General features: G+C 46.7%; 1 protein-coding gene and 1 non-coding gene across 4 annotated transcripts; one reads left to right on the top strand and one right to left on the bottom strand.

Annotated features, from left to right (window-relative positions):
- Window positions 1–27,063, top strand: LOC131813852 (ral guanine nucleotide dissociation stimulator-like). 3 transcript variants are annotated; one of them, XM_059144366.1, is made up of 10 exons: window positions 1–383; window positions 12,555–12,629; window positions 17,749–17,885; window positions 21,318–21,435; window positions 21,851–21,908; window positions 22,307–22,414; window positions 24,031–24,224; window positions 24,811–24,870; window positions 25,791–25,984; window positions 26,230–27,063. In XM_059144366.1, exons 4-10 carry the CDS (start codon window positions 21,359–21,361, stop codon window positions 27,051–27,053), a joined length of 1,515 nt encoding a protein of 504 aa, XP_059000349.1. In that variant the 5' UTR covers window positions 1–383; window positions 12,555–12,629; window positions 17,749–17,885; window positions 21,318–21,358; the 3' UTR covers window positions 27,054–27,063. The 3 variants fall into 3 exon arrangements, with proteins under 3 accessions (XP_059000349.1, XP_059000350.1, XP_059000351.1); XM_059144367.1 differs by lacking the exons at window positions 1–383; window positions 12,555–12,629; window positions 17,749–17,885 and adding exons at window positions 17,893–19,086; window positions 20,349–20,927; XM_059144368.1 differs by lacking the exons at window positions 1–383; window positions 12,555–12,629; window positions 17,749–17,885 and adding an exon at window positions 17,893–19,086.
- On the bottom strand, window positions 17,746–17,909 carry LOC131814235 (U1 spliceosomal RNA). Its single transcript, XR_009347223.1, has one exon. It is a non-coding gene; the product is annotated as a U1 spliceosomal RNA (small nuclear RNA).
- Window positions 27,064–27,387: the final 324 nt, after the last annotated feature.

The raw sequence follows: 27,387 nt of genomic DNA, 5'->3' as shown, positions 1-27,387 counted from the left end.
AGGATCCCGGGGGTCCCCAGAAGGCCCGCTGTGGCCCGAATGCTTCCCAGTTCCCAGACATCAGTTAGGGAGGATGGCTGAAAACCAGGAAGCTAGGTCCCGGCTTTCTGCTCTGGGAAGCAAGCTGGGCCCAGACACCACCTTATTCCATCCACAAAGTCTCACACATCTCGCCATTCTGGTTGCAATGAAGAAATGGACTGTACACCAGAATTTCGTACCTGTGGATTATGCCCAGGATTTAAGGTGCTAGAGAAACATTTTTTGACATAAGGATGGAGAAATGGTTCCTCCACAACAGCTACTGGAAGGACAACTGAAGGATTATTTCAGCACCGGAAGTCAGACCTGCAGGAGTGAATGGGAAACAAAGAGCCCGGTGGGTAAGTAGTTAGCCAACATGTCGGGAAATCTGAATTACCATTAGCTGTAAAACACACGAAAAAGCCATTTCGAGAGATGTTAGTGACAAGTTGGAATGACATGATAATGCACATTGTTAGAACAACTGAAGGTACTTAGCATTAAAGGATTCTGAGATTCTCATTTTGTGCTCTAAGAGGGGTAATAGACTCAGTTCAGACGTAAGTTACACGTGCTTAAGACTTTGGGTTTTTTAAAGATTTCATTTATTTATTTATTTATTTGTCAGCAAAAGTGTGAGAGCGCACAAGCAGGGGTAGCAGCAGGCAGAGGAAGAAGTGGGCTCTGGGCTGAGCAAGCAGCTTGATGCAGGACTCAATCCCAGGTCCCCAGTATCTTGGCCTGAGCCGAAGGCAGATGCCTAAGAGACTGAGCTACGTAGGCGTCCCTACATGGGCTTAAGAGTTTTAAAGATGGGGCACCTGGGTGTCTCAGTTGGTTAAGGAACTGCCTTTGGCTCAAGTCATGATCCTGGAGTCCCAGGTCCCACATCAGGCTCCCTGCTCGGCAGGGAGTCTGCTGCTCCCTCTGACCTCTCCCCTCTCATAGTCTCTCTCTTGCTCTCTCATTCTGTGTCTCTCTAATAAATAAATAAAATGTTTTTTTAAAAAAAGAGTTTTACAGGTAACCCTAAAATCATAGAAATCGAGTATATGTTTTTTCAAACTAAAATTTGAAATAAGAGAATAAAAAAAGTATGTCAACTCCTAGACAGGGAACAAATGAGAAGAAAGAAACATTAAAAATGCATGATCGGGACACCTGGGTTGAGCCTCTGTCTTCGGCTCAGGTCATGGTCTCAGGGTCCTGGGATTGAGCCCCACATGGGCTCTCTTCTCGGCGGGAAGCCAGCTTCCTTCTCCCTTTCTGCCTGCCTTTCTGCCGACTTGTGATCTCTCTCTGTCAAATAAATAAATAAAATCATTTTTTTAAAAAAAATGCATGATTAGGGACTCCTGGGTGGCTCAGTTGGTTAAGCAGCTGCCTTCAGCTGGGGTCACGATCCCAGCATCCTGGGATTGAGTCCCACATCGGGCTCCTTGCTCAGCAGGAAGCCTGCTTCTCCCTCTGCCTCTGCCTGCCTCTGCTCACTCTCTCTGACCAAAAAAAAAAAAAAAAAGCATGATCAATAGAAAAGTAAAAAAAATACGGTAGAAATAAGTCTACCTATATAAGCCATCACAACAAATGTGGGCAGTTAAACCATAAGTCAAATCATATATGAATGGACAGAACTTTTAAATTGAATTAGGATATTAACAAAATCTGTTTCTCTGCTGTTTTTAAAAAAAGATCAAATGCAAGAGGACAGAAACCAGTGCACAGGCCCAAACTAAAACCAAAGCAGATGCACTGGGTTTTGCCTGGAGGTTGAAATACCCCAGGCTGATGGCCTTAGGAGACACGAGGGTGGGGGGTGGAGGGCCAGCTAAGGGAGGACTAAATGGAAGAAGTGATGTGAGATTTGAGGCGGAAATGGTAAGAATGAGCAACCTGGGTGCCGTACTTCAGGCAGAACATCCTAAGGTCCCGTACGACCTTAGGATGTTTGAGGAACAGAAAGGTTGGTGTCCTTTGACAGATGGTACAGGAAATAGATCATGAAGGATCTTGAAGTATATTTGCATTTTATTTTTAGTGCAGTGAGGAAACATCGGAGCATTTGTAGCAGATGAGATCCATGATGTGTCTTTAAAAAGATCCTTCCAGCTACTGCGGGGAGAATGCAGTAGAGAGGGTTATAGAGAAGCAAGAGGGGAAGCGGGAAAGCCATTTGGTGGCCAGTACAGTTGTTCAAGTGAGAGGAGAGTGTGCATTGATCCAGAGGGGTTGTACAGGACACCAGGAGGCAGCGATGGGCTGGAAATATGTTTTGGCGGTTGAGCCAAAGGGACTTCTTGATTGACTGGACACAGAGTACGGGATGGGGAGGAATCAAGGCTGACACTCTTCTTGGGGGCTTGAGCAACTGGGTCCATGTCAGTGCCATTCACCGAGATGGGGAAGGGTGAGGAGCAACAGCTTGGGGGGGTGGGTAGGGGTTGCAAATCAACAATTCTGATTGGGTATGAGATGACTCTCAGCTGTAAAAGTGGAGTTATCAAGTAGGTAGTCCACTCTTTTGGTGTGGAGATTGGTAGAGATTTCTGAACTGGAGATAAAAGTTTCAGAGTTGTCAGGATAAAGCTTGGACTGGGTTGACTCCCCTAAGTAGTATGTGTGGGTAGAGAAAAGGTCCAGGGTGGAGACTCAAGGTAAGTGTTCCTCGAATTAGCAAATAAAAATAAAGGAGTGCCAACTGAATTTGAACTTCAGATAAACAAATAGTTTTATGAGACTGATGCACTGCCTACTGTGCTAAGGAGGCACCTACAATAAATATTTTTAAAGGATATGTTACATGAAATACTGGGGACATACTTATGCCAGAAGAATCACTTATTATTTTTCTGAAATTCAGATTTAATGGGACATCGCATTTAATTTGACAATCCTACCTAGGGTACTACTTCCTTGTTTAGATGAGATGTAGAGAAGGATCAGGAGCAAAGAGAATGTTCCATTTAGTGTGACTATGTAACCTATCTTGCCAGAATGCAATGTCATAGAAAAAAAATTTATAATGCTCACATATTCTATGGGTCAGGGATTTTTACAGGGGATAGTGGACATGGCTTTCCTCTACTCCTTACTCTAATCCTGGGATTCTTGCCAGCGTGGTGTCTGGATTCCAATGGTGAGAAAGAAAATGCATGTGCATGTAATCAAAAGAGAGAGATTCAGATAGAGAGAGAGAGGGAGACAGACAGAGAAAGAGAGACTTTATCACTCAAATGTCCCGATTCCAGGTAACTTTGATTCATTCTATAAGAAGCTCCCCCATGCCTTGCCCTATGTTCTGGACTGTACAGTAGGGATAGGAGGAAAGCCCTTGTTCATTTTTCAAGCATTTATGGACCAGACCCTGTACAGGGCACTGGGAACACAAAGGGGCTTAGCCCTGGCCCCTGCTGTCCAAGCACTTACAGTATGGGTGGGTATGTGCTGGTGAAGACAGACATATCGGGAGAATCAGGGCTCGGCATCCCCATCAAACCCTATCCTGGCTTTCGGGGGAGAAGATGTGAAAATGTGAGCTATTTTTAAATAATCTAGCAGGTGACTTAGGATCAGACAGGCTGAAACAGATAGCAGGAACAGGCGGAACGTGGGAGAGGGAGTGATTGTTCTGGGTTGGATTAGTTTGGAACGATTTTCTACAAGAGAAGCAGTTTGAGCTAGACCTTCCAGAGGAGGAGAATTTGATCACTTCCCTTAGCTCAATAACATCCTAGACATCCTCACATTAAATAAGTCTGATCTTCCACACCCAGAGCCCTAGTGACCTCATTTAGTTGACGTTGAAAGAGAACTCCTACCTTCAAAGTACATATTACGTATGTTTCCATTCAACTTTAAGCAAGTGTTTAAAGCTTTTTGATATATATTCTTCTATCGTCTCTTCTCTCATGGAGAGATTCCAGGAGTTAACTTATCTTTTCTTTTTAGTCGAGGTGCAATATTTATTCCAGCTGTTAACAGAACCGTTCACGTGTATTTGCTCAACAGCATCGTGGTGGGGAGAAGTGAAGGATGGTGGGCGGAGCCCGAAGCCCTTTAGGTCACAGAGTAGGATACAAAGGCCTCTCTAGGGACATGCACGTGTCCTGTCCCCTGAAGGAGTAGCCATGGAAAGGGGTGGCTCCTTACCATAAGAGATAATCTCACCAAAGGCCAGAAGACTCTCTGAAGACTGCCTCCAAACCAGAAGAGCCATCACCACTCACATGGCAGTCACTGTTTTCCACATTTTTATTCTTGGACATTTCAGAAGGACAGAAGTGTTGAAAGCCTAGCATAATAAATATCAGTGAATTCTGTCTGCAGAATTAAACCATTGATAACTTTATGCTGTCTTTGCTTTCTCTTTCTACATGTCCTCATATAGCTTCTAGTATAGCAATTAATGACCCTTCTCTTCTAAATAATTCAACAAGTATCTTCTAACAATAAGAACATTACCCCACCAGAAAGCAGAAGAAAAAGTTTTTAAATTTCTCAGGATGATCTAGCATCCAGTTTGCCTCAATTCTCTGCATTATCCCCAAAATGTCTTTCTTAGCTGTCCCCTTTTTCTTCAAGCCCAGATCTAGCTGAACTTCTCTTATTATATCTGGTTGTAATGGGTCTTTAGACAATTTAAATACTGTGTCAAGACAATAAAGACAACCCATGGCTTCACTTTTTTCTGTGACACTGATAATTTGTTTTTGTTTTAAAAATCATCTGCATCAATGCTTAACTTGACCTTAGAAATTCAGCTGTAAGTGAACTTGGTTCATTAATTTTGACAACTGTATGCACTGATGTAACTGTCCCATCAAATCAAATAAAAAACAATCTAAATGCAGATTTCTGTTGGCCCAGAAAGATCCTTTGTGCCTCTCTGCAGTCATATCCCCTCTGCTCCTTGTTCCAGGCAAGCATTGATCTCCTTTCCATGATCAGATTGATTTTCTGGAGAGACGAGGCCAGTTTGTCTTGTCAAATGTCCCACAAGTCTAATGTTTCCCTGTAGTGTCATTACCTCCACATTCTAGCTATCGACTTTCCTATACACTGGAAGTTAGGTCTAAAACCTTGGTTAAGTGCAGGTTAAACATATCAGGAACAAATACTCTCGGTGATACTGGATACTTCCTGCTGCTTCGAGTCGGGGGTACAACACCAGGGTGTGCATACTATTGAGTTTTCATCCTTGGTTGAGTTGTCAGCCACCAATACTGGCCTTTGTGATAGTATATTGTTCTCTTAAAATTGGCAAGTCACCAGTGGGGTGATACTTTGGTAATGTCCAAAGATCCTACTCCCCACAATCTTCTACCCAATGCTTGTAGCATTCATTGATGGCTCTTACCTGAATCAGTTTTTCCATGGGGAGTTGCAAAATGGTGACTTCCTAATTCTACCATTTTTTCTATCTTTGGAAGCTGTCATTCTTTAGTAAAGAAGATTTTTTTTTTAAAAGATTTTATTTATTTGACAGAGAGAAATCACAAGTAGGCAGAGAGGCAGGCAGAGAGAGAGAGAGGAGGAAGCAGGCTCCCTGCTGAGCAGAGAGCCCGATGCGGGAATCGATCCCAGGAGCCTGAGATCATGACCTGAGCCAAAGGCAGCGGCTTAACCACTGAGCCACCCAGGCGCCCAAGAAGATTTTTTAAAAAAAAAAAAAACCAGGAATTTATTTATTTGACAGAGAGAAATCACAAGTAGGCAGAGAGGCAGGCAGAGAGAGAGAGAGGAGGAAGCAGGCTCCCCACTGAGCAGGGAACCTGATGTGAGGCTCCATCCCAGGACCCTGGGATCATGACCTGAGTTGAACACAGACACATAACTGACTGAGCCACCCGGTTGTCTTGAAGAAGACTTCTCTGTAAGGAACCAGGGACTGCATCTCCTAAACAGGCAGAGTAAAGCCTAATTGCTTTACCCTTAGTTACAGTCCGGGACAATGTGATGGTGCGGGAAGGAAAGAAGGCAGGAGGCAGGGCGGGCGGGAGGGAGGGAAGGAAGGAAGGCGAGGACACAAGTAAAGGCAGGAAGGAAGGAAACAAGCCGGAACTGAAAGTGAAATACTGAACAAATACAATTCTGCCTGATGAATTGTCTTTTTGGATATGTAATAAAAGCATCCAAGACGACAATGCAAAGTGTTGTAATGGTACTGGTCATTCATTGTCGGGCTCCTTATCATCCCAACCTTCACGTAATGTGTAGGTACGAGGCTGGCACAGACACACTGCATTCCCCTCTCTAGTGACGTGGGTGGTGGGAGGGAGGGACATGGACTTTGGAACCAGGCGGCTCTGGGCTGAGTCCTGGCTCTGCCACTTGCTTGCTGGGTGGATTGAACCCCTTTGAGCCTTGGTTCTTTTCTCTGAAGGGAGAGTCATGTTGAGAATGAACAGAGGTACCATATGTGAAATTTCTGTCCCAGGGGGAGGGACTGATCCCTACCTTGGATCTTTTCAGTCCCCTGGAGAAGTAAGGCCACAGGAAGAGGAACTGCCTGAACTTTCAGAGCCAACAGAGAATTGGGGCTGTTCAGACACTCTTAAATGTGCCCATGAACACAAAGTCACAATTCGCTGCTGGCTTATTCTTCCTTCATGTACTTTTCCAGTGTTTGTTGAATGGTGTCTTTATTGAAGGAAGCACGTTAGAGACTAAGCACTTAAGGAGGCAACCCAGGTGTATGTTGGTGACCGTGGTGCTAACCTAACCTATCCTTGGGCACAGGTGCTTCTCCTATCCTGGGACTCTGGTGCAAATTCCCGTTCAGTCTGTCCCAGGATTTCTGAAGCCAGAGAAAGCAAGCAGTGGAGGGAGGGAGGGGCCAGTGGGCTGGACTTCAAAGGAGAGAAGCAGGAGGGAAAGGAAGGCGTGGCGTAGCACAACTTCCATAAGCCATCACTGTGAGAGAGACCACTCTGACCATGAATGACAGAGCGACTGATGAATGAAGTAGGAAATGTGTGCATTGCATGACGCGGATCGGGGCTAGAGCTGACAAAAACAAACCCGACTGTGTGGCCAGATGGGCAGACACCAGCCCAGCAGAGATGGGCTCTGAAATGTCATCCTGAAAAGAGACATGCCAAAGAGGTCATAGTTTTCCCCCATCTGAATTTCTCTCTCTCTCTCTGTTCCTGTCTTGATGAAAAGTTTGCAACTCTTACACTGTTACAGAGGGAACAATCCGACGTATCATGCCATAATTTATAGAGCTGACTAATGTTGTTTTTCTCCAAAATACTGGGATTTAATAGAATTATTTATTCTATATTTGGAATTATAAACGCATAAAATATACATGCCCCTAAGTGATGTAAAATGCAATCACTTTTTCAAATAAGTAGAAGTTTTTTGATTTTTAAAATACATAGGAACATTGATTTTAGAGGTTCTGTGAGTAATAGGATTTCACAAAATCTGTTGTGAAGCTATCGCTTAATGGGATTAAAAAAAAACACCTCAAGATATTTGAACTTAAATAATGCTGCATCGATCTCATACCAATTAAAGAAAGACACAAGATAGAATGCTATGTAGATTATTTTTAAAAGTACCTTACTAATATATTACAGGGGTATTTCTAATGGAATTATAATCTACTCAAACACCAGAAATTCTGTCGCTGAAATCTTGTCTTCAAGAGATCAACAGCTAAGCACTTAATATAACCACCTGAGCTGTTCAGAGGACCATATCAAATGTGGGTAATCCCAACTGCTTAATTAATATGGACCCTCTGCCCCCAGTACGAACTTTATAACAGGTTTGATACGCCCAAGGATCATAACATTTAAAGCACAAAATTTTAGACGAAGCCACCACAACCATCAACACCAGCTGTGCCAGGAGTAGAGGAAACCTTTGGCACCATTTTCAAGAAAAAACCCCAAATATATCTGAAGAACTTCAAATTTCCAAATTCTCTTTTCAGAAGGACTTATTGCTATGTCCCGAGGAACTCACTGTCCCAAATAAGATTGGGCAATGTCTCAGGAGTAATGTAATCCGTTTTGGGAAGCAGTCATGAGGAAGCTGAGGGGTCCTTCCAAAGAGACCTTCTGCTCAACAGTGACTTAGAAATCCATTTACAATCTTTTCTTTGACATCAGTGAGAGACACAGCTGGTTGGCGGCTTTCACCTTGCTCTATTGGGATATTACCTGACCAAAGAATCCCCCCCACCCGCCGCCGCCACCACCAAATTCTCAGGCTCTGAGGAGATACCCAGCAAAGGACTGTGTGTATACAGATGTGTGTGTGTGTGTGTGTGTGTGTGTGTGTGCGCGTGTGTGTGAAAAGACGCAGATCCTGAAGGCATCAAAAGGGCATGATGCTGTCTGTTGGAACTCATAATTTTATTTATTTATTTTTGCAAGAGACAGCGAGAATGAGAGAGCACACAAGTTGGGGGGAGGGGCAGGGGGAGAAGCAGACTCCCCGTTCAGCAGGGAGCCCGATACGTGTCTTGATCTTAGGACCCTGAGATCATGACCTGAGCTGAAGGCAGACACTTAAGGTTTTTTGCTTTATTTTAAGCTTTTACTTATCTGTTTGTTTGCTGTTATAATTTTTTTTATTATGTTATGTTAGTCACCATACAGTACGTCATGGGTTTCTGATGCAGTGTTCCATGATTCATTGTTTGCGTATAACATCCAGTGCTCCTTGCAATCCGTGCCCTCCTTAATACCCATCACCGGGCCGACCCATCCCCCCACCCCCTCCCCTCTAAAACCCTTGGTTTGTTTCTCAGATCCCATAGTCTCTCCTAGTTCATCTTCCCTCTGATTTCCCCCTTTTCATTTTTCCCTTCCTTCTCCTAATGTCCTCCATGCTATTCCTTATGTGCCACAAATAAGTGAAACCGTATGATAATTGTCTTTCTCTGTTTGACTTATTTCACTGAGCATAATTTCCTCCAGTTTCATCCACACTGATGTAAATCAGTAATATTCCACTGCATATTTTTATTTATTTGTTTGTTTGTTTGTTTTTCCAAGAGAGGGCAAGAGCAAGAGAGAGGACAAGTGGGGAGGGAGGGACAGAGGGAGAAACGGTGTTAGGACTTATTAATCTGCGTGCGTTAGTCCTAACGCATTACTAACTTCTGGTTATTAGGACTTTTTTTCTCCCTCTGAGAATATTGGAGGCTCCGGATCTCCTCATTATATTGATGTAAGTCACTAACTTAGGTCTGTGAGAACATAAAGACAAAGCAGACATAGACCCTCCCTTTGAGGGGTTACAGAGTAAAACTTGTTCTCAACTTTGGTCACATATTGAAATCTCCTGGAGAGCTTTAACAAAAGCTGGAGCCAGTTTCCCTCGCAGAGATTCTGACTTCATTAGTCTAGGATATGGCGTTGGCATCGAGATTTGAATGTCCCTATTGATTCTAGCGAGCATCCAAGGCTGAGAACCATTGCAATAAGGAAAGACAAAGCCTTCTGAAGCCCACAAGCTTCAGCATAATAAGAATTTTGAGCCTCTAGGGGTGATTATACTACTATAGGACTTTTGCAGAAGTATAATAAAGTTTAAGGTTACTGTTCTCTTTTATACACATATGTATCCATGTTTGCCGATGTGTGTCAGCATGTGTACGCACGTGGATTACATGAGTATCGCATTTTTCTTAGGGCAGATCCAGTGACATAGCAGTAATCCAAGTCACATCTCACTCACTTCCCCGCCACCTTATTTTCTTCCAGCTTAAACAACAGAAGTCTTCCCACTTTGGTAGCCGTAGTCTGGGATCAAGGGGATGGCTGGATCGGTTCCTTCCGAGGGCTGTGGGGGACAATCTCCTTGTTTCTCTCCTGGCTTCAGTGACCTCAGCTTTTCCTGGCTTCTAGAAGGCTTGTTCTGTGTCTTCCCTGGTCCTCCCTCTGTGCCTGCCTCTGTGTGCAGGTGCCCTCCTTTTCATTTCCTCTTCGTCTTTTTTACTGATGTACAGTTGACACAGAGTGATATGTTAGTTCAACATAGGGATTCAATGGACATTACACCATGCTCACCATAGGCAGAGGTCCCATCTGTCCCCATACAACACTATGACAGTATGGTTGACTCCATTCCCTATGTTGTACCTTTCGTGCTCGTGACTTACTCCCACCGTAACTAGATGCCTGTATCTCCCGCTCCCCTTCAATGATTTTGCCCTCCCTCCCACCCCCACACCGCCACCGTGGAGACAACCACCAGTTTATTCTCTATATTTATGGGTCTCTTCCTGCTTTTTTAGTTTGTTCACTTGTTTTGCTCTTTAGATGCCATACATAAATAAAATCGTATGGTATTTCTCGTTCTCTGTCTGACTTATTTCACTTAGCATAATGCCCTCTCGGTCCGTCACTGTTGTTGTAAATGGCAAGATTTCATTTTTTAAATGGCTGATATATACCACTTAATGTATGACTTCTTCTTTATCCGTTCATCTATCAGTGGACATTTAGGTTGCTCCCACATTGTGGCTATTGTAAATAATGCTGTCATAAGCATAGGGGGACGTACATGTTTTTGAACTAGTATTTTTGTCTTTTGGGGGTAAATACCCTGTAGTGCAATTACTGGACCATGTGGTATTTTTATTTTTATTTTTTAGAGAACCATGACTCCCTTTTAGTTCCTGCCCCCACACTGGCTCCCAATCTCTTACTAGTGTCAGTTACTCCTGAGCAAATCCCCAGGCTCCCTTTCTATGCATTTTAAGCACATTTTCGTATCCATGACCGATATACCTACAACAGAGTTCAGATTATCTAATTTCGTTTCTTAAAAATTTTAATAATTTGTTGTAGCCACACTTAAAAAAACCTTTATTTACTGTTTGTTTGTTTGTTGTGAGCAGGGTGAGGGGCAGAGGGGGAGGTAGAGAGAGAATCCCAAGCCTACTCCCCACAGAGCCTGAGACCAATCCCAAGACCCTGTGATCAGGACCTGAGCAGAAATCAAGAGGGGGTTGCTTAGCCAACTGAGTCACCCACACACCCCTAGAGCCGCACTTTTGACTGGCTCTTCAGTGCTATTTGCTGTTTGGTTCAGATAGTCTCTGCTTGACTTACTCTGTCTCCTACATGAACTGTCTCTTACATGGACTGTTTCTGGTTACCCTCCTTTGGACGTATTTGAAAACTCTTAGAGCAGTAACAAAACAACACAAGTGGTTAAACAAGCAAAATTAAAACTATGATTCAGAATCTCATTAAGATCTAGTGAAGAATTTAGCTTTGAATGCCCATGAAAACCAGAAACCTCTGTTTTTAACACGAGAACCACTTCTGACTCTATTAAAAAGTCAGGCCTTAGTGCAAAAAAAATTTGGAGAAATGTCCTGGAAAATGAGTATGGTTTCTATTGGAAACTATAAAAACAACAACAACAACAACAACAAAACCAAACAAAACAAAAATCCCCACACATAAGCATGAGCATTTTTGAGTGGGAGGAAAGGAAAGACAAACAATTCATTAGACGGAAGGGAGAAGGAACAGGAAGGGGTGTGGCAGCGAGCAGAGGACACCGCAACACCCTTCAGATTCCCTTCCTTATTTTATCTGGAGACAAGGGTGGTCTCGCCTATATAAATCACTTGGGGTGACTAAGCTGAAAGTGGGGTGGGAGGCACCACCGGGTCTGTCCACCGTCACTGGTGGGATGAGCAAGTGATGCTTAGGGGGGAATCGAATCAGGGGATGCAATTTCATGCCATCGCGCTGTTCTCTTGTAAAGCGCTACTTGCTTCTGGAACACCCACCTGGCTGGGGGTGAAACGATCAGGTAGATTGTCCAGGACCGGCTGCAATTGTGTAAACTTTCCATCAGACACTTGTTCCATCTGAAATAATGTTGCTCCTCGTACCCTGGCTTGCACTCTACCAGCTGCCTCGAGCTCCGCGTGGGAGGGACTGGTTCAGAACCCGAGGAGGTGAAATGCTGAAGTTACCCTGGAGGTGACAGCAAGCACAACAGATGCTGGGATTGGAGAGGTTCTGAGAGAAAGTCTCGGGCTCAAGGCTGCTACTTTGCCTGAGGCTAGTTAGTGAGCGTGTAATACTATAGTTAATCAGGCTTATTGTACTGGATGTTCTGGGATTTTTTTTTTTTTTAAGAATTTTTTTTCCTAAGAAACAGATCAAAGGAAAGAAAACCACCAGCTTTCCTAGTCAGGTAGCTTGATTTCCCCGGTACTTTTTCTCTTCCATGAGATAACTGTATCACAACATTTGCGGGAGGCGGTGGGGGGCGGTTTCTGGGAATACACCCACCATACATCATAGGATACTCTATGGAGCGGGAGTTCCTAAAGCCTCTGCCTGCCGTCCGCTCCCACCTGTCCAGGGCTGTATTCACACAGGCAGAGGGCTTTCGAGGAATTCAACCAGGAAAATATGGGTCATTATCATTAAAGAGGTTGTTCCCAAACCTCATTTAGGCAATTTTTAACTTTGAACTTTTTCTAAACACTTACCAGGGGTGCTCCTAGAAAATAAAATTGTTTTCTTGCTCCCTTCTAGGAAACCAGCCTGGCAGCAGTGGCAAAGTCGGGGCAGGGGGGAAGAGGGAGAAGTCAAAAGGCAAAACGTGCACAGGTAACCTGTAAATTATCTGCCTCTGAAATATCCTGCCTTGTTTTATCCCATGTCATCTGTTTAACTCTCATGCCGCCCCTGCCAGATGATGCTAAGCTCTGGGGTTGGAGTGACAGCAAGCCGGTTATGAGGTCCCTGTTTTGGCAGCTGGAACCTGACTGGTGAGGGCTTAGTGGTGTTCCAGAAAGGCCAGTCCTATTACCAAGGCCCTTTATCTTAGCATTCACGTTCAAGGTGTCAAGAGCGTCATCCAGATTTGTGATTTCATTAACATCCGGGGTTTGACCATGACTCATTGTTGAGCGCATGGCAGTGGGCATCTGGCGAGTTGGAATTGAACGTGACTTATTGTTGAGGGCACGGCAGTGGGCATCTGGCTAGTTTCATAGCAGCCAAGTGAGCTTCCCTCGTCAATTAGGACTGTCTTGAAACCGGCCAGTCTTGACGGGGGCAATTAATTCCTGGTCCAGAAGCAGCCCAGCATCCACACAGCTGGCTAACAGTCTGGTACTTGCTGAATGAACCATGTACTTTCCGAACATCACCTAGCAAGTGCAGGGTTGTCTTCCTGGGAGTCCCCCAGCATTCAGAGATACGAAGAGAGCACATACAATGAGAAGGTCCTGGTGTAGGCAACAGGAAATCTCCAGGGAGAGGATACTTTACCCTGGTCAGTAAGCTAGTGTCCCAGTCGGAGGGCGGAGTGGAATGTGAGGAGGGGCAGTGAAGAGATAGGAGGATCCCAGTCTCAGGAGCGGGGGAGTCTGATCTCTGTCCACTGTACCCTCCCTGAGGACAGATACCAGGTGTATTGTGCTCACAGCTAGATTCTCAACACTTAGCCCATTGTAAGTGCTCATGAAATGCTTGTTGAGTGAATGAAGAGCTTAGAGAAGGACAAGGAAGCATCTGCGCCGGCATGATCAATGGGGAAAACAGCCAATATTCTCACAGAAGAAATGCTATGATACAGTGCAGCCCAACATTTCCACAAATCTCCCTTCTAGGAGAAGAGAAAAGAAAATTCTTGCCCCGGGGGATCTGGAGTAAAGTCTTGGGACAATAAAGCACACTTAGCAATATACACTGATAGTCTGGTTTATGACATAAAGCCATCACCTGTTTGTCCTGAGGTCCTTCGCATGGACACCTCTTGACCTAGCTCCTGGACTGCCCCCATGGGAGAGACCTTTGGATAACCCTTACCTTCTGGGAGTCCGTTAAGTATCTGTAGAGGCTTCGAGGTCTATTCCTGAGGGATTGTGGCCCCGAGAGCCAGAGCTGTCTCCCCACCCTCCATGTTCTTCTTTCCTGCTGAAGATCTTGGGATTACCTCTTCTCTCCAGAGATGTTGACCTCCTGCCTCAGAGGCATGGCCCCTACCTGGGGCAGCAACAAGAGGGATATCCCAACTCAGCACAGTGAGTCCAACAAGGGTACCAGGGATGCCCAACGACGCTAGAAGAGGTCGTTCAAGGGATGCAATCTGTGGAAATTAAGACAGCATCGGGAGGCATTTCTTAAGATGTGGACTTTCAAAATAGACTAACGGCAGTGTGAATTCTTCTTGGAAGCACTATAAAATGAGAATAGCCCCTCCTCTGCTTGGACCACATAAGCATGTGCTTATCTGTAAATGGAGGGTGAACCAAATGCTCTTGTCAGCCTTCTGAGAGTCCATGATTCTACAGCTCCGTGTTTATATGACACCTTTCAATATGTTATTGTGGCCCAGTTTCAAACAAGTCGTCGTATATTCTTATTTTATAGCTGAGGAATATAGGCCACAGCATGTTGGACCATTTACCAAAAGTAAAGCTGAAAGCTAGCCTTTGTCAGCTTTCTGTTATCCTCTGAGGAGATTCCAAAATCGGCAATGTTCTGGTTTCGGGCTTATAATTAGCTTCCAGAAAATGATGACAGATCATCCTGCTACATTAAAGCCCATCTTTTTCCCCTAAAACCTGATTCAAAGTCCCTACACCAGCAGCGATGACCCAGTTTATTTTTCTTATGTATGGAGTTCTGAGGCGTGAGAAGAACAGGCTGTAGTTAACAGGTGTCTAGAGCTCCTGCCCCTTGCTCTTTTCTAAAGAACACAGTTGCCTGTGGTGGGTGGGGGAGATGTCCCACCTGGCTGGAGCCTCAGCTCTTAGAGGTCACTAAACCTCACCTTGCACCCCTGAATTCTGAGGGAGTTCAGAATTCACTATGGGTAGTTACTGGCTGCAAGTGTCTTAGGAGACCTGACAGGTCAGTACAGGAGCTTCCAGTGATTTCTCTCTTTATCTTGGGTACACTCCCTCGTTTCAAAATATTTAAGGCCATCTGAATGGCCCTGGATTTTCTGAGGGAACCCTTGGATTTGGAGTTATCTCATGCCCCAAAGTAGTCAAGACCATTCACTATTCACTGTAATCCCAATTCTGGCAATCCCTCCTTACAACACACACACACACATAAACACACACACACACACACCACCACCACCACAACCACCAACTCCACATTCTCAAATTTTTTAGATCTTTTCAGAACCGGTGCAAGGCCTTGACTTCTGGCAAGCACCGGGTTCTCTCCAATGTTTCAAGTGCCACTCTTTAGCAAAAATCAATAGAGGTGTCATCATTGTTGGTGTCTTGGCTAGAGGAAGGGAGGGTCCATTTTGAAGATGTAGTTTGATCAATATAGTGATTATTTAAGAAGTTATGTATCTTTAAAATACTGTGATTTGTATTTTCAGTAGCCATTTTCCTATTGTATTTATTTAATATCGTATCAGGTAATATCATATCATATAAATAAACACAGAGGAAAAGAGCACAACCTGGTTTAAATCCTGATTCTGCCATTTACAAGTCAGCTAACTTTAGATAAGTAACCTAACTTCCCTGGAGCCTCATTCTCCTCATCTGTAAAATTAGAAATAATTATATCCATCTTAAAGGGTGATAGTGAAGGTAAGAGCTAGCAAGTATAAAGCACCTAGATTTTTGGCTAGCCTGTGATGGGTGCCTACGACATGGCAGTGTGGGTATGGGCAGTCAGGTTGTTGCATGAGTGTCCTTTCGTGGCTACACCTCTCCCAATGGGTTAAGCTGCACCCACTGTCAATTTTCAGTTGCACTGGGGCCCCCAAGTTCCTCAGGAACCAGCAGTCCTCTGAATATCTGGCACCCAAGCTTGCTCTGCTTGGCACTGGAGTCCTTGAGAAAGGCTGCTGTCCATGTTCCCTCCCAGGGCATTGGAATCCAACCTCTATGAAGGAACCCAACCCTATGGTCAAGTCCATTCTTAGCCCCCTGTCCAGCAGGCCTTCCTCTGAAGGCTGCAGAGAGAACAGGGACCCACGTAATCTTGCTCCCTCTTCTGCCTCTGATTCCAAAGCACCTCAACTAGGTGTGACTGGGTTTGTTGATCTTCGCCCGTGAATAGTTGTAGCATTATTACTACTAGTTGAAGTATCTAATTACTTCTGAGGCTATGTGAACTAGAATTGCATCTCCTCATTTGGAATAGATATATGCCTTTAACAGTGACACGTAAAGTGAATTTTGGAGTGTCACATCTTATTTTTCCATTGATTTGCATCATTAAATAGAAATGTGTTTCTTTGGGAAAAACTGGATTTTAATAAAATTCCATGAAGAAATATAGGAACCACACATATTACAAAAGTATTTCTATAAAATCCTAATAATGATACTGAAAATCACTTACACAATACAAACAAAAACCTCTGAGTGTATTTTCATGTTTAACACAATTGCCTAATATTCTACGAAAGGAAAAACAATGATCATTGCAAAGAACATTCTGGAACAGAAAGTCAATTTTATAAATTCATTTCTCATCCACATAGCTGCATCAGGTGCTATTTTTTCTCTCTGTTGCTCAGATCTTAGAACTCTGAGAAGGCAATCTGTGACATAATTGCCTTTGATTTTCTTAAAACATTGGGCTTGATTAAATCTGAAAGGTGAAACAAAACTATAGATGTGACCAAGAGCATCCTATCAGTCAAGATAGACTAGGTTTTGTGGTGACAACAAACAGTTCCAACAAAAGTTTCTTTCTTTCTTTCTTTCTTTTTAATATTTTATTTATTTGTCAGAGAGAGAGAAAGAAAACACAAGTAGGGGGAATAGCAGGCAGAGGGAGAAGCAGGCTCCCCACTGAGCAAGGAGCCCAGTGCAGAACTCAATCCCAGGACCCTGGAATCATGACGTGAGCCGAAGGCAGTGGCTTAACTGACTCAGCCAGCCAAGTGTCCCCAAAAGTTTATTTCTTGGTCTTACTACATGTCCATTGCAAAATGACAGGGAATTCTGTTCATTAAAGCCACTGTGGAACACAGGCTGGAAAGCTTCATTTACCTTCCATGTTCCCTGTCACTAAAGAGGGAAAATGAGATCTCTAAAGGCTCGCACTAACAATTAAATGCTCAGCCATAAGAAACATAAAATTTCTACTCGTCACTCATTGCTAGAACTAGTTCCATGGCCCGATCCGTCCAAACAAAGTCAGATATACAGTCCATATCCTGTGTATAGATAGAGAGAAAGTATTTGAGGAATAGTGTTAATGTACAAGGAGGTATTTGCTGATGCATATTCAGCAAGGAAAGAGGCTGTGTGGAAGCAAATTGCTAGAACCCATCCCGAAGAAGGTCAGCAAACCAAGTTAAGAAAGTCTCCAGGAGATGTATGTTAAACCAGTTCTCTAATTTGTGAGGGGCATGGAAATTTTTTCCTAACAAACAGACACTGAGAAAAATCTTGTTAGATTTTCTTTTTTTTTTTAATGTGTTGTATGGGGCACCTGGGCAGCTCTGTTGATTAAGCACCAACTCTTGGTTTTGGCTAAGGTCATGATTGGGTGGTGAGATTAAGCTTTATGTAGGGTTCCCTGCTTAGCATGGGGTCTGTTTAGGTGTCTGTTCCTCTCCCTCTGCCTCTGCCCCTCCTCCAACTCATGCACGTGCACATCCTCTCTGTCCTAAAATTAAGAAAAGAAAATCTTTTGAAAAATGTGTTTTTTTTCCATTTTTGAGATTTTGTACATCTGCATTTTCATGTAAAATTGGCAATTTTATTTTATTTTATTTTATTTTTTTCAGGGAAAAGCGCGAACGCAGTCCCCCACTACCACAAATTATGCAGTCGAGTTTCCCACATTTGGGGAAATCGCAGGGGTCAGCACATCCGGAGTGCAATGGATAAGCCTTGCCCTGGGAAAACCACCTTCATGATCATGGTATCTCCCCTGTAAAATTGGCAATTTTAAATGTTGGGAAGTAGTTAACATAAAGTATGTTGAAGGCACAGAAAGGGGTCTATGCACTGAGACCCAGCACCTCATTGGTAAACTCTGGCCTGCACAGAGTGATGAAGAGCAGAGTAACAAGTCTCATTACACACCAGCTAAGGTTGGATAACAAAAATGTTTAGTGCAGCCAGTCAGTTTGGTCCCAAAGAGCAGTATGGGACTGGAGGAAAGGAAGGAGATCACCCTAACCAACCTGGAGGTTTTGTTCTGTGGGTCTGGCAGGCAGTCAAGAGATGGGAAAGAAATCTGTGTATGAAAAGAAGGACATTCATGAACCTGCTGTTGGCAAGCTGACATAGCCTGGACATGCACTCTTTTCTCTTCCAAGGACAAGTTTATAGAAAGAACAAATAATAGATAAACTAACAGAGATGCCAGAATGGGACAAGGGAGGCCCCTAGGGTACAAAATTTAAGGAGGCACTCGCTCAGGGTCATGAAGGTTCATGGATGAGGCCTGCGCAAACCTAGGCGTGAGTGTCTCCTGACATCGTGTGCTCTGGGGGCATCAATTGCCTCACCTTCGTGCTGGTTCACGAGTTTACACTACATCAGAAACAACTGTTTATTCTTTTCCCAGATGATACGGCTATGTTTTGGGAATAGCAAATCTTAGTGAAAAATAGTAATGAGAAAGCAGTAAAAAAAAAACAATCTGGACACTAATGGCCCATTTTGTGATGACAAATTGGCAACCATTTGCTCCAATGAATCAATTTTTATTTGCATTTATACATTTTCGATTACACTTCGATTACACTTCCAAACTCTGTGATAGGATTTCACTTTCTTGGTTTATATATTTATTCATTCAAAGGTATTTATTGAGTTCCTACCTCATGTGTCATTGTGCTAGGCAATTGATTATATATTGGTGAATAAAACAGAAAAGGTGACTGCCCTTTTGGAGTTGATAAGTGAGACAGAAAGAGACACTTAATATGTACATAAGAAAATTAATAAGTACTTTTCACTGTGGCAAGGACAATAACAGAAACAAACACGATGCAGGAATGTCGACTATTACTGGTTCATGTTCGAGAACACAGTCAAGGATCACCTCCAAGACCTTTGGCGATGCAGCGTGGTTGAGGAGGATTCCTGCCAGAAGTCCTAAGACATTTGAGAAAGTAAATTATATAACACCCTTTCTTTAAATATTAAAACTAAAATTGAAATAATTCATGCATGCTTTAAATAATAGGAAGACATTTTGTCAAGTATGTATTATAAAAACAAAGCACATTTGGTCATACCACAGAGATACTACTAATAAAGTTCGTTCTTTCTTTCTTTCTTTCTTTCTTTCTTTCTTTCTTTCTAGTTTTGTCTCATGCCACACTTTAGTAAAATTCATATTACTCCTTGACTACTCTCTCGCTGCTCTTGGCTTTCTTCTTTCTCTTCCTTCTCCTACTCTTTTTAAAAATTCATGCATATTTAGGATTGATCTAATTTTAATTTCTTCTGACTTAAGGCTACTCTTGGAGGGGAGCCTGGGTGGCTCAGTTGTTGAGTTTCAGCTCAGGTCTTGATCTTTTGAGTCCTGGGATCCTGCCCTGAGTTGGACTCTGTGCTCAGCAGGGGGTCTGCTTGAAGATTCTCTGCCGCTGGGGCGCCTGGGTGGCTCAGTGGGTTAGGCCGCTGCCTTCGGCTCGGGTCATGATATCAGGGTCCTGGGATTGAGTCCCGAGTCGGGCTCTCTGCTCAGCGGGGAGCCTGCTTCCTCCGCTCTCTCTCTGCCTGCCTCTCTGCCTGCTTGTGATCTCTCTCTGTCAAATAAATAAATAAAATCTTAAAAAGATAAAGAAATAAAAAAGATTCTCTGCCTCTGCCCAACCACACCCCCCCACACATTCTCTTTCAAATAAGAATTCTTTAAAAGGAGATGAAAGTAAGAAAAACCTGAAAAAAATAAACAAAAGCCTACAAAATAAAAATACAAAGAATGCTACCTAGTGATTTCCCTGAGCTCTGCAGCTTTGCAGCCCTCTCTGATCAGTGAACTTGAGAGGGGTGAGCTGTTCGTGATGGCCTTCTAGGGGAGGGGCTCTTGCCCTGATCCTCAGGGGGACTTCCCCTGGTGCAACTGCAGCTGGCCCAAGCAGCAGAGACGGGCCCTGGGTTCCAGCAAGTGCCGCTGTTTTACTCCCTGAAGGCTTGCAGCACCAATGGCTGAGGTGACTGTCACCGCACCCTGCTCCCTACCGTGGAGCTGAAAATTCACACCCAGCTCTTCAGTGAGCCCGCACAGAAAAAAACGTTCCACCGGTCTTATCTCCTCGGATTCTGTCAGAACTCTGCGTTCACCCTGCCAGGGACGAGGCATTTTTATCGTAGGCGCGTGACTGAGTTCCAATTCCAATTGTTTTGTTTTGTTTTATTTTTAAAGATTTTATTTATTTGAGTGAGGGAGTGCATGAGAGCGGAGAAGGTCAGATGGAGAAGCAGACTCCCCATGGAGCTGAAGCCCTATGTGGGATTCGATCCCAGGAATCCGGGATCATGACCTGAGCTGAAAGCAGTTGCTTAACCAGCAGAGCCACCCAGGAGGTGGGAACCACCCACTCCAGGTTCTATGGATTCCAGTGACACAGACCAACACCAGACCTGCGAGGTGTCAGAGGTCTCACCAAGCTCCTGCTTCTTCTGGACCTCTCCCAGGAAAGTGATCACCCAACTATGCTGTGATTCGGAGTACAGGGCTTTACAGAGTAGAAAGCCAGGACATAGCTTCATGGTTTTCAGCCATTTTCCCTAACTGATGTCTGGGAACTCTGAAGCATTCGGGCCCCACCTGGTCTTCTGGGGACCACCGGGATCCTGAGATCATGCTGTCACCCCTGGGATATCACCCCACTTCACCCCTTGAACACTTTTAAGCCAGGATTGTCCCAGACAGGGGTAGACACCTAAGTGTTTCAATCATGCACCTGGCTGTCGATGGAAACTTTGCAGTAGGCTCCTTCAGGTAGGTGCCTCCCCTTGGATGTATCCATAGCCCTATCATCCGCATAACTTGTTCCCACCCAAGGGCCAAGGGCCAAGGGCCAAGGGCCAAGGGCCAAGGTCAGTCCCTTACTAAGGGATTTCATTGAAAATTCGAAGCCTAAGTTCTTGAAAAGCTACTACCCAGCCCTTTGTAGGTGGGGCTGTCGTCTTCTGGGACTCCAGAATATGAGCACTGATGAACACATGTGTGCACACAGGAGCGAGTGTGCTTGTGCACACAAACACACACACCCCAGGAGGGACTGTGGGGTGGGATCTGATTAGTAGCAGATTCCAAGAAGTTGATAGGAGGGAGGAAATTGGGTGGGAGGTATTTCCTACCTGTGACAGCACTCCTCTAACATCATAGCTATTATCCAACCTATGCCTGTGGACATCTGATAGAAAGACATGCTGGAATCATCCGTATTTTGCAGAGAAGGGACCATCCCTGTCAGGCACAACGGCTTATCTAAGGTCCAAACCAGGTAAGTATAGAGACTTGTGTCTGAAACCAGGTGTGTTTGCAAGCTGGGGACCTAGCTTCTCCCAGACCTTCCCTGGGGGCCTGTTCCGAGGGGTGTGTTGGGGTCACTGTGTACAGATGAGATGTGTCCTTGCATGCAGAAGGGGGAAGAGGAGATGGCAGACGGGAGCACTGTTTGTGTAGGGGTCCAACCAGGAGTGGGCCCCGGTAGGGGATCACAGGCAGTGATGTCACTGCCTGGATCACAAAGGCCCACAACTTGTAACCCCTGCAACCAGGACCCACACTCTAGTCCGGTATCAGGGCTATTTGGACAGAAACGTCTGACACAGAAAGATGTTTTCGTCCTGTCTACGTACATCCCGGGGCTCTGGGTACCAGAACCCCCAGGAAAATGACTTGTTCCCATGCTGCAGAAGTTGGCTGAAACCACCCCCGCGATGCCTCAGGATGTTTCGAGGGAGACGCCATAAGGTACTTACTACTGAGGAGACTAGGCGATGCCCACCCCTCTGAACCGTCCTAGGGAAGCCCCATTCCTTCCTCTGGACTTTGAGGGGAGGAGGGATATGTGGGGGTTCCCGCCCATGGGCTGGAGGAGGGTGAGCACAGTGGATACCCTGGTGATCCCTTCTTGTTCACACCAATGTCATGGTGGGCTGGGTGCACCGGGGATTCCTGAGGTGCCTCTTAGCTGTGCCAGAGCACATCCAAGGCCCTGAAGCTGGGCCACGTTTCTCTCCTTGGGGGAGGGCTCTGCCACCGGGGCTGTGGTGTGTCTGGAATGGAGCGCCCTTGGTCTAAAGACTAGCAAACGCCTCCAGACAGGGCTCTAAGGTCTCCTGCCTGGCTGCCGGGCACTGTCTTTACAGAACGCTCCAGAGGACATGGTGCAGGAGCTGAATGTTGACATCCGCTGCTCTCCTTCCCCAAAAGACAAGAAGCCGCACAGGGACAACAGAGTCTGGCGCTGGCTCAGGGTGAGTGCAGGTGCTGGGGAGACCCAACCCCTGGGGCGCCCATGCCGCACCAAGGGCCCCACTTCCGAGAAGCCAGCCTGGCCTCCTAGAGTCCTGTACTCCCGTGAATCTGCACCCCATCTCTTCCCCAAACTGGCCCTCATGGTCCTGCCCATGCCTTGGACAGAAGCACTGCCATTGTCCATATAATTATAGGAGTATCATTAAAGAGACTTTAGACCAGGTCTCATCCCGTTGATCTAGACTCCTTTTGCCCTGGCCTAGGCATTTTCCTAACTCATGCTCCCAGGTGTCTCCATTGGCCCAACAGTCCTTCCTCAGGTTATACAAATCTTGCAAATGATCATTTGCAAGAGTGAGTTGGGAGATTCTGATCCAAAGGGACATGGGGCCCATGGTACTCTGTCTCTTGCTCTGTGCTTTTGTTTTGATGGAACACATCTTTGGGGCCCCTAGGGTGAGGATCAGGGGCCTCACTGCCCTGCATGGCAGTCCAGAAGGCCAGTCATTTATCACCGGCATCTAGCCCTTTACAGGGGCAGGACTGGATATAATCCCCTTCTGTGGCTAATGAACAGTGCTGCATCCTACAGCCTCCGTGCCCTCCTATCCTAAGCCCTCTCACCTAAAACGTCTGTGTTCTCATCTCAAGAATGAGATATGTTGGGTGCCGGGGTGGCTCAGGGGGTTCAGCCTCTGCCTGCAGCTCAGGTCATGGTCTCACGATCCTGGGATCGAGGCCCACGTTGTGGGGGGGGGGGTCTCTGTTCAGCGGGGAGTCTGCTTCCCCCTCTCTCTCTGGCTGCCTCTCTGCCTACTTGTGACCTCTCTCTCTCTGTCAAAAAAAATAAATAAAAAATCTTTCAAAAAAATAAAAACAATGGGGCTATGTCATCAGAAATCACAGGATCCATGCCACTCATGCAGGGACGTGCTACCAATACTCCGCTCACAAAAGGACCTGAGATACTAGCAAGTTCAGACATCATTTTCTTCAATTCTTTGTATGGATACCAAGAACATTTTCTCTTTACCTTTAAGGTTTCTTTCTTTCTTTCTTTCTTTCTCTCTTTCTTTCTTTGAATTTTATTTCTTTATTTGACAGACAGAGATCACAAGTAGGCAGAGAGGCAGGCTGAGACAGAGAGGGGAAGTAGGCTCCCCACCGAGTAGAGAGCCCGATGCGGGGCTCGATCCCAGGACCCTGAGATCATGACCTAAGCCAAAGGCAGAGGCTTTAACCCATTGAGCCACCCAGACACCCCTTCTTTAAAGGGTTCTTAATTGATTGGTTGATTGATGGATTGAGAGGGAGGCAGGGGGAGAGTGGGGAGAAGCAGAGGGAGAGACAGAATCCTCAAGCAGACACTGCCCTATGGACACAGCCCTACGAGGAACGCAGCCTCAGGACAGGGAGAGCATGACCTGAAGCAAAACCAAGAGTCTTAGGCTGAACCCAATGAGACACTGAGTCACCCGATTCTTTTTCGGACTCTGGGCTCTCTTGTCCCACCTCTTGTAGAAGTTCCTGAGATCTGGGGGCTCATTCTGCCCTCCAAGCCCCAACCCTCCTGGTGGCCACAGCACTGACTCATGTCTCCTCTGATTCACCTCAGGGGGAAAATGGCTCAACCAGGAAGAGGAATAAGACCTTGATACTATGGAACACTCGTGCCAGTTCATTGGAGGCCATAATAGATTACCTGGTGGCTGCCGTCATAAAAGAAGATCTAAACTATGTTCACATGTTTCTTGAAATACATCGCACCCTTGCTACCACCCAGGAGGTGCTGGGCCTCCTCTTTGCAAGGTGAGCACCCTCCCCTGCCCCTAACTGCTCCGTGGGATTTGGCCAATGCCTGGTTGTGAGACTTGGCAGGACCCCAAGCTTCCCCAAGCTTCCCTTGCTCCTAACTGGGGCAGAGGTATTATAGGGATTCAGTGGGGTCTTGTAGGGAAAGAACACTTGGTAGCCTGCGCCAGTGGAGAAGTCTGTTGTTGGGCCTGTGGGCATGCTCTTTGAACATTCCCGTGCCCCTCATGATGAAACCTCTGCCTCATTCCTGACTCTCACTGTGATCTTGAGCTGGGCTCCTTTGCCACTGAAAGGGAGATCTGAGATTCCTTCTGGGGACTGTGTGTGGGTGAATCCAGAGCAGGCAACCCTGAGGGTGAGCAGGGGCCAGGGCAACTCAGATGTCGGTGATGGGCTGGTTGGGGCCCTTTCATTCAGCAAGCATTCAGGAAGCCCCAGTAGGTGGAGGCGATTGTCTCGGAGCTGAATGGGATCCCTGCACAGAACAGAGAGCACCCCAGGGCTGCAGGCTAGTCGAGGGTCAGGCGGTGAGAGCCAACATCCACAGACATCTCATGTGATGCCCCCTGGCCTCCTCTAGATTCGGATGTGTTTACTCCACGTATGACGAGGTCGGCGGACCCCAGGACCAGCGCAACATGTGAGTAAGCTTTGGCTGCTCCAGGAGGGCCTTCCCTCTCCAGCAGGGCAGTAAGGGTACTGTGAGTTCGAGGGGCTACTGGACCTTCACGCACACCTCTGTGATTCCTGCTTTACGGTAAAGGTCTGAGAGCTTCTACTGGAAACTGGGAAGGTGCCCTGGGGAGCTGGGGTAGGTGTGTGAGCAGAGGGGCATGGAGGACAGCTTCAACCCCTGAGTGGGTCATGCTCCATCCCTGCCCCCTCCCAGCCCTCTCTCTGCCCCAATTCTGGGACCCAGAATGCAGGATTTAGGAAGCATCGCACAGCAGTCTGTTGGCACCTGCACTCGGTGCTCAGAGGGGGCTCAGGGAGAGTGGTGACCCAGTAGAGCCCAGGGAGCAGCAGGCATCCCACACCCTGTGGGAGGTGAGTGTCAGTGGAAACAGACCCACTCTCATGGCACCTAGTGACTGGGCAGAGGAGGTAACGGTGGAGGTATGGGGAGGGTCCTGGGAAGGCTTGGCTAGAGACAGAGTCCCTTTGTTCCCTCCTCGGTTGGATCTTCACGGAGCAGAGGCGAGTGCAGTGAGGGTAATTAAGAGGCCAGACACCACCCCTCCCTGGACACATGCAGTTGAATTCAAATGGCTCATGGGCAAGGAGACAGACTGAGGAGTGTGTCCAGCTCCCCTAAAAAGTCCAGAAAGGCTCCCCCCATTGACCAAGGACTCCCACTCCCAGAGGCTTTTGGCCAGCCTGCCGTGTGGGAGCAGGCCTGTCTCAGGCAGGACTGCCAGGTCGCAGGTGGACAAGGAGTCCGACTGGTCTCGGACAGGAGCTGGAAGCCCAGGGGCCCAGGTTCCCACAGGGGTTCCCTGGGATATTGGTTTGGATGCATACCCTGTCCTCTGACTTCTCTGCCTCCATGTCTGTCCCCAGGGCCGTCTATGCCATCCTGGATATGTGGGTGGAAAGGTATCCAGGGGATTTTGTGCAGCCTCCAGAGTATCCCAACTTGCATGCTCTACTGGCCTACCTGCAGGTCAATGCGCCTGGCTCGGACCTGCTGCGCCGTGCCCAGCTTCTGCTGCCAGAAAGGCAGCGCGCTGAGACCACAGAGCCAGAGGCTGGGGGTGAGGAGGACTGGGGGTAACTGATGTGGGCCTGAGGAGGAGGCAGGGTGGGCCACCCTGAGGAAGCCTCCATAGATTGTAGTTGGGCCGAGAGGAGTGAGTTATCTCAGATCCCTGTCCCCATGGGCTTCTGTTGGGGACACCTTCCAGGGGCTGGGTCTTGAACACAGGCCACGCTGAGTGGTAGGGAAAGGGAAAGGCGAGAGGGAAGTCAACCAAGCTGATGATGCTTTCTCTTCTTGGAGCTACATCACCGGCCCCGGAGCCAGATCAGGATGTGTCTCGGGAAGTGGTTCCAGCAGCCACTCTGGCACCCGCTGCACCTCTGGGGCCTGAGCTGGTCCCCGCCATCCCTGCTGCGGCTGCTCACTATGGGATAGGAAGACCAGGGCAGATGGTCGTCAGGGCCCTCGTTCACTTCTCTGCCACGGAAGAGCCACCAGGCCTTTTGACTTTCCTGGATGACCAGCAGGGTCCTGCCCCCGAGCTGCCGCCACCTGCCTCCGTGGAGCAAGCAGGCTCAGCCCCCGAGCTGCCGCCCCCTGCGTCCGTGGAGCAAGCAGGCTCGGTCCCCGAGCTGCCGCCCCCTGCCTCCGTGGAGCAAGCAGGCTCGGCCCCCGAGCTGCTGCCCCCTGCCTCCGTGGAGCAAGCAGGCCTGGTCCCCGAGCTGCCGCCGCCTGCCTCCGTGGAGCAAGCAGGCTCGGTCCCGGAGCTGCCGCCACCTGCCTCCGTGGAGCAAGCAGTCTCGGTCCCCGAGCTGCCGCCACCTTCCTCCGTGGAGCAAGCAGGCTCTGTCCCCGAGCTGCCGCCACCTGCCTCCGTGGAGCAAGCAGTCTCGGTCCCCGAGCTGCCGCCACCTTCCTCCGTGGAGCAAACAGGCTCGGCCCACGAGCTGCCGCCCCCTGCCTCCGTGGAGCAAGCATGCTTCGCTCCCGAGGAGCACCTTGTGCTTGCTACAACCAGAAAGCGTGTCTTTCCCATCCCCCTTATTGCTTTTTTTGTATTTCTTCTCTTTTGTGTGTATGTATATAATTACATACTAGATTTAATTAAAGACAGTAGAACTTGAGTTTACATAACATTTTACTTGCATTCTTTGCAGTGGGATATGGAGGTCTCATTAGGTCCATTCAGGGTGTTGCACAACCATGTCATTCTACGACGTTTCTGTCACAGAGACACCCACGCTCCTCATCGCTCACTGCTCTGTCCCTCGCCCAGTCCCTGCAACCGCTGCTCTGCTCTCTGTCTCGGCCACTTCACCTCCACTTGGATTTTCCTCTGCCTGGAATCCTACAGTATGGCCTTCTGTGTGTGTCTGCAGAACATAAGTGTGATTCCCCTCTTTTCAAACTTTGTTATACAAATAACATTTTATTACATAGGAATGTTCCTGAAAGAAC

Source organism: Mustela lutreola, chromosome 13 (assembly GCF_030435805.1).
Source record: "Mustela lutreola isolate mMusLut2 chromosome 13, mMusLut2.pri, whole genome shotgun sequence".
In the NCBI taxonomy this organism is placed as follows: Eukaryota; Metazoa; Chordata; class Mammalia; order Carnivora; family Mustelidae; genus Mustela; species Mustela lutreola.
Note: the sequence above shows the minus strand (reverse complement) of the source record. Positions and strands in the feature narration are given on the sequence as shown.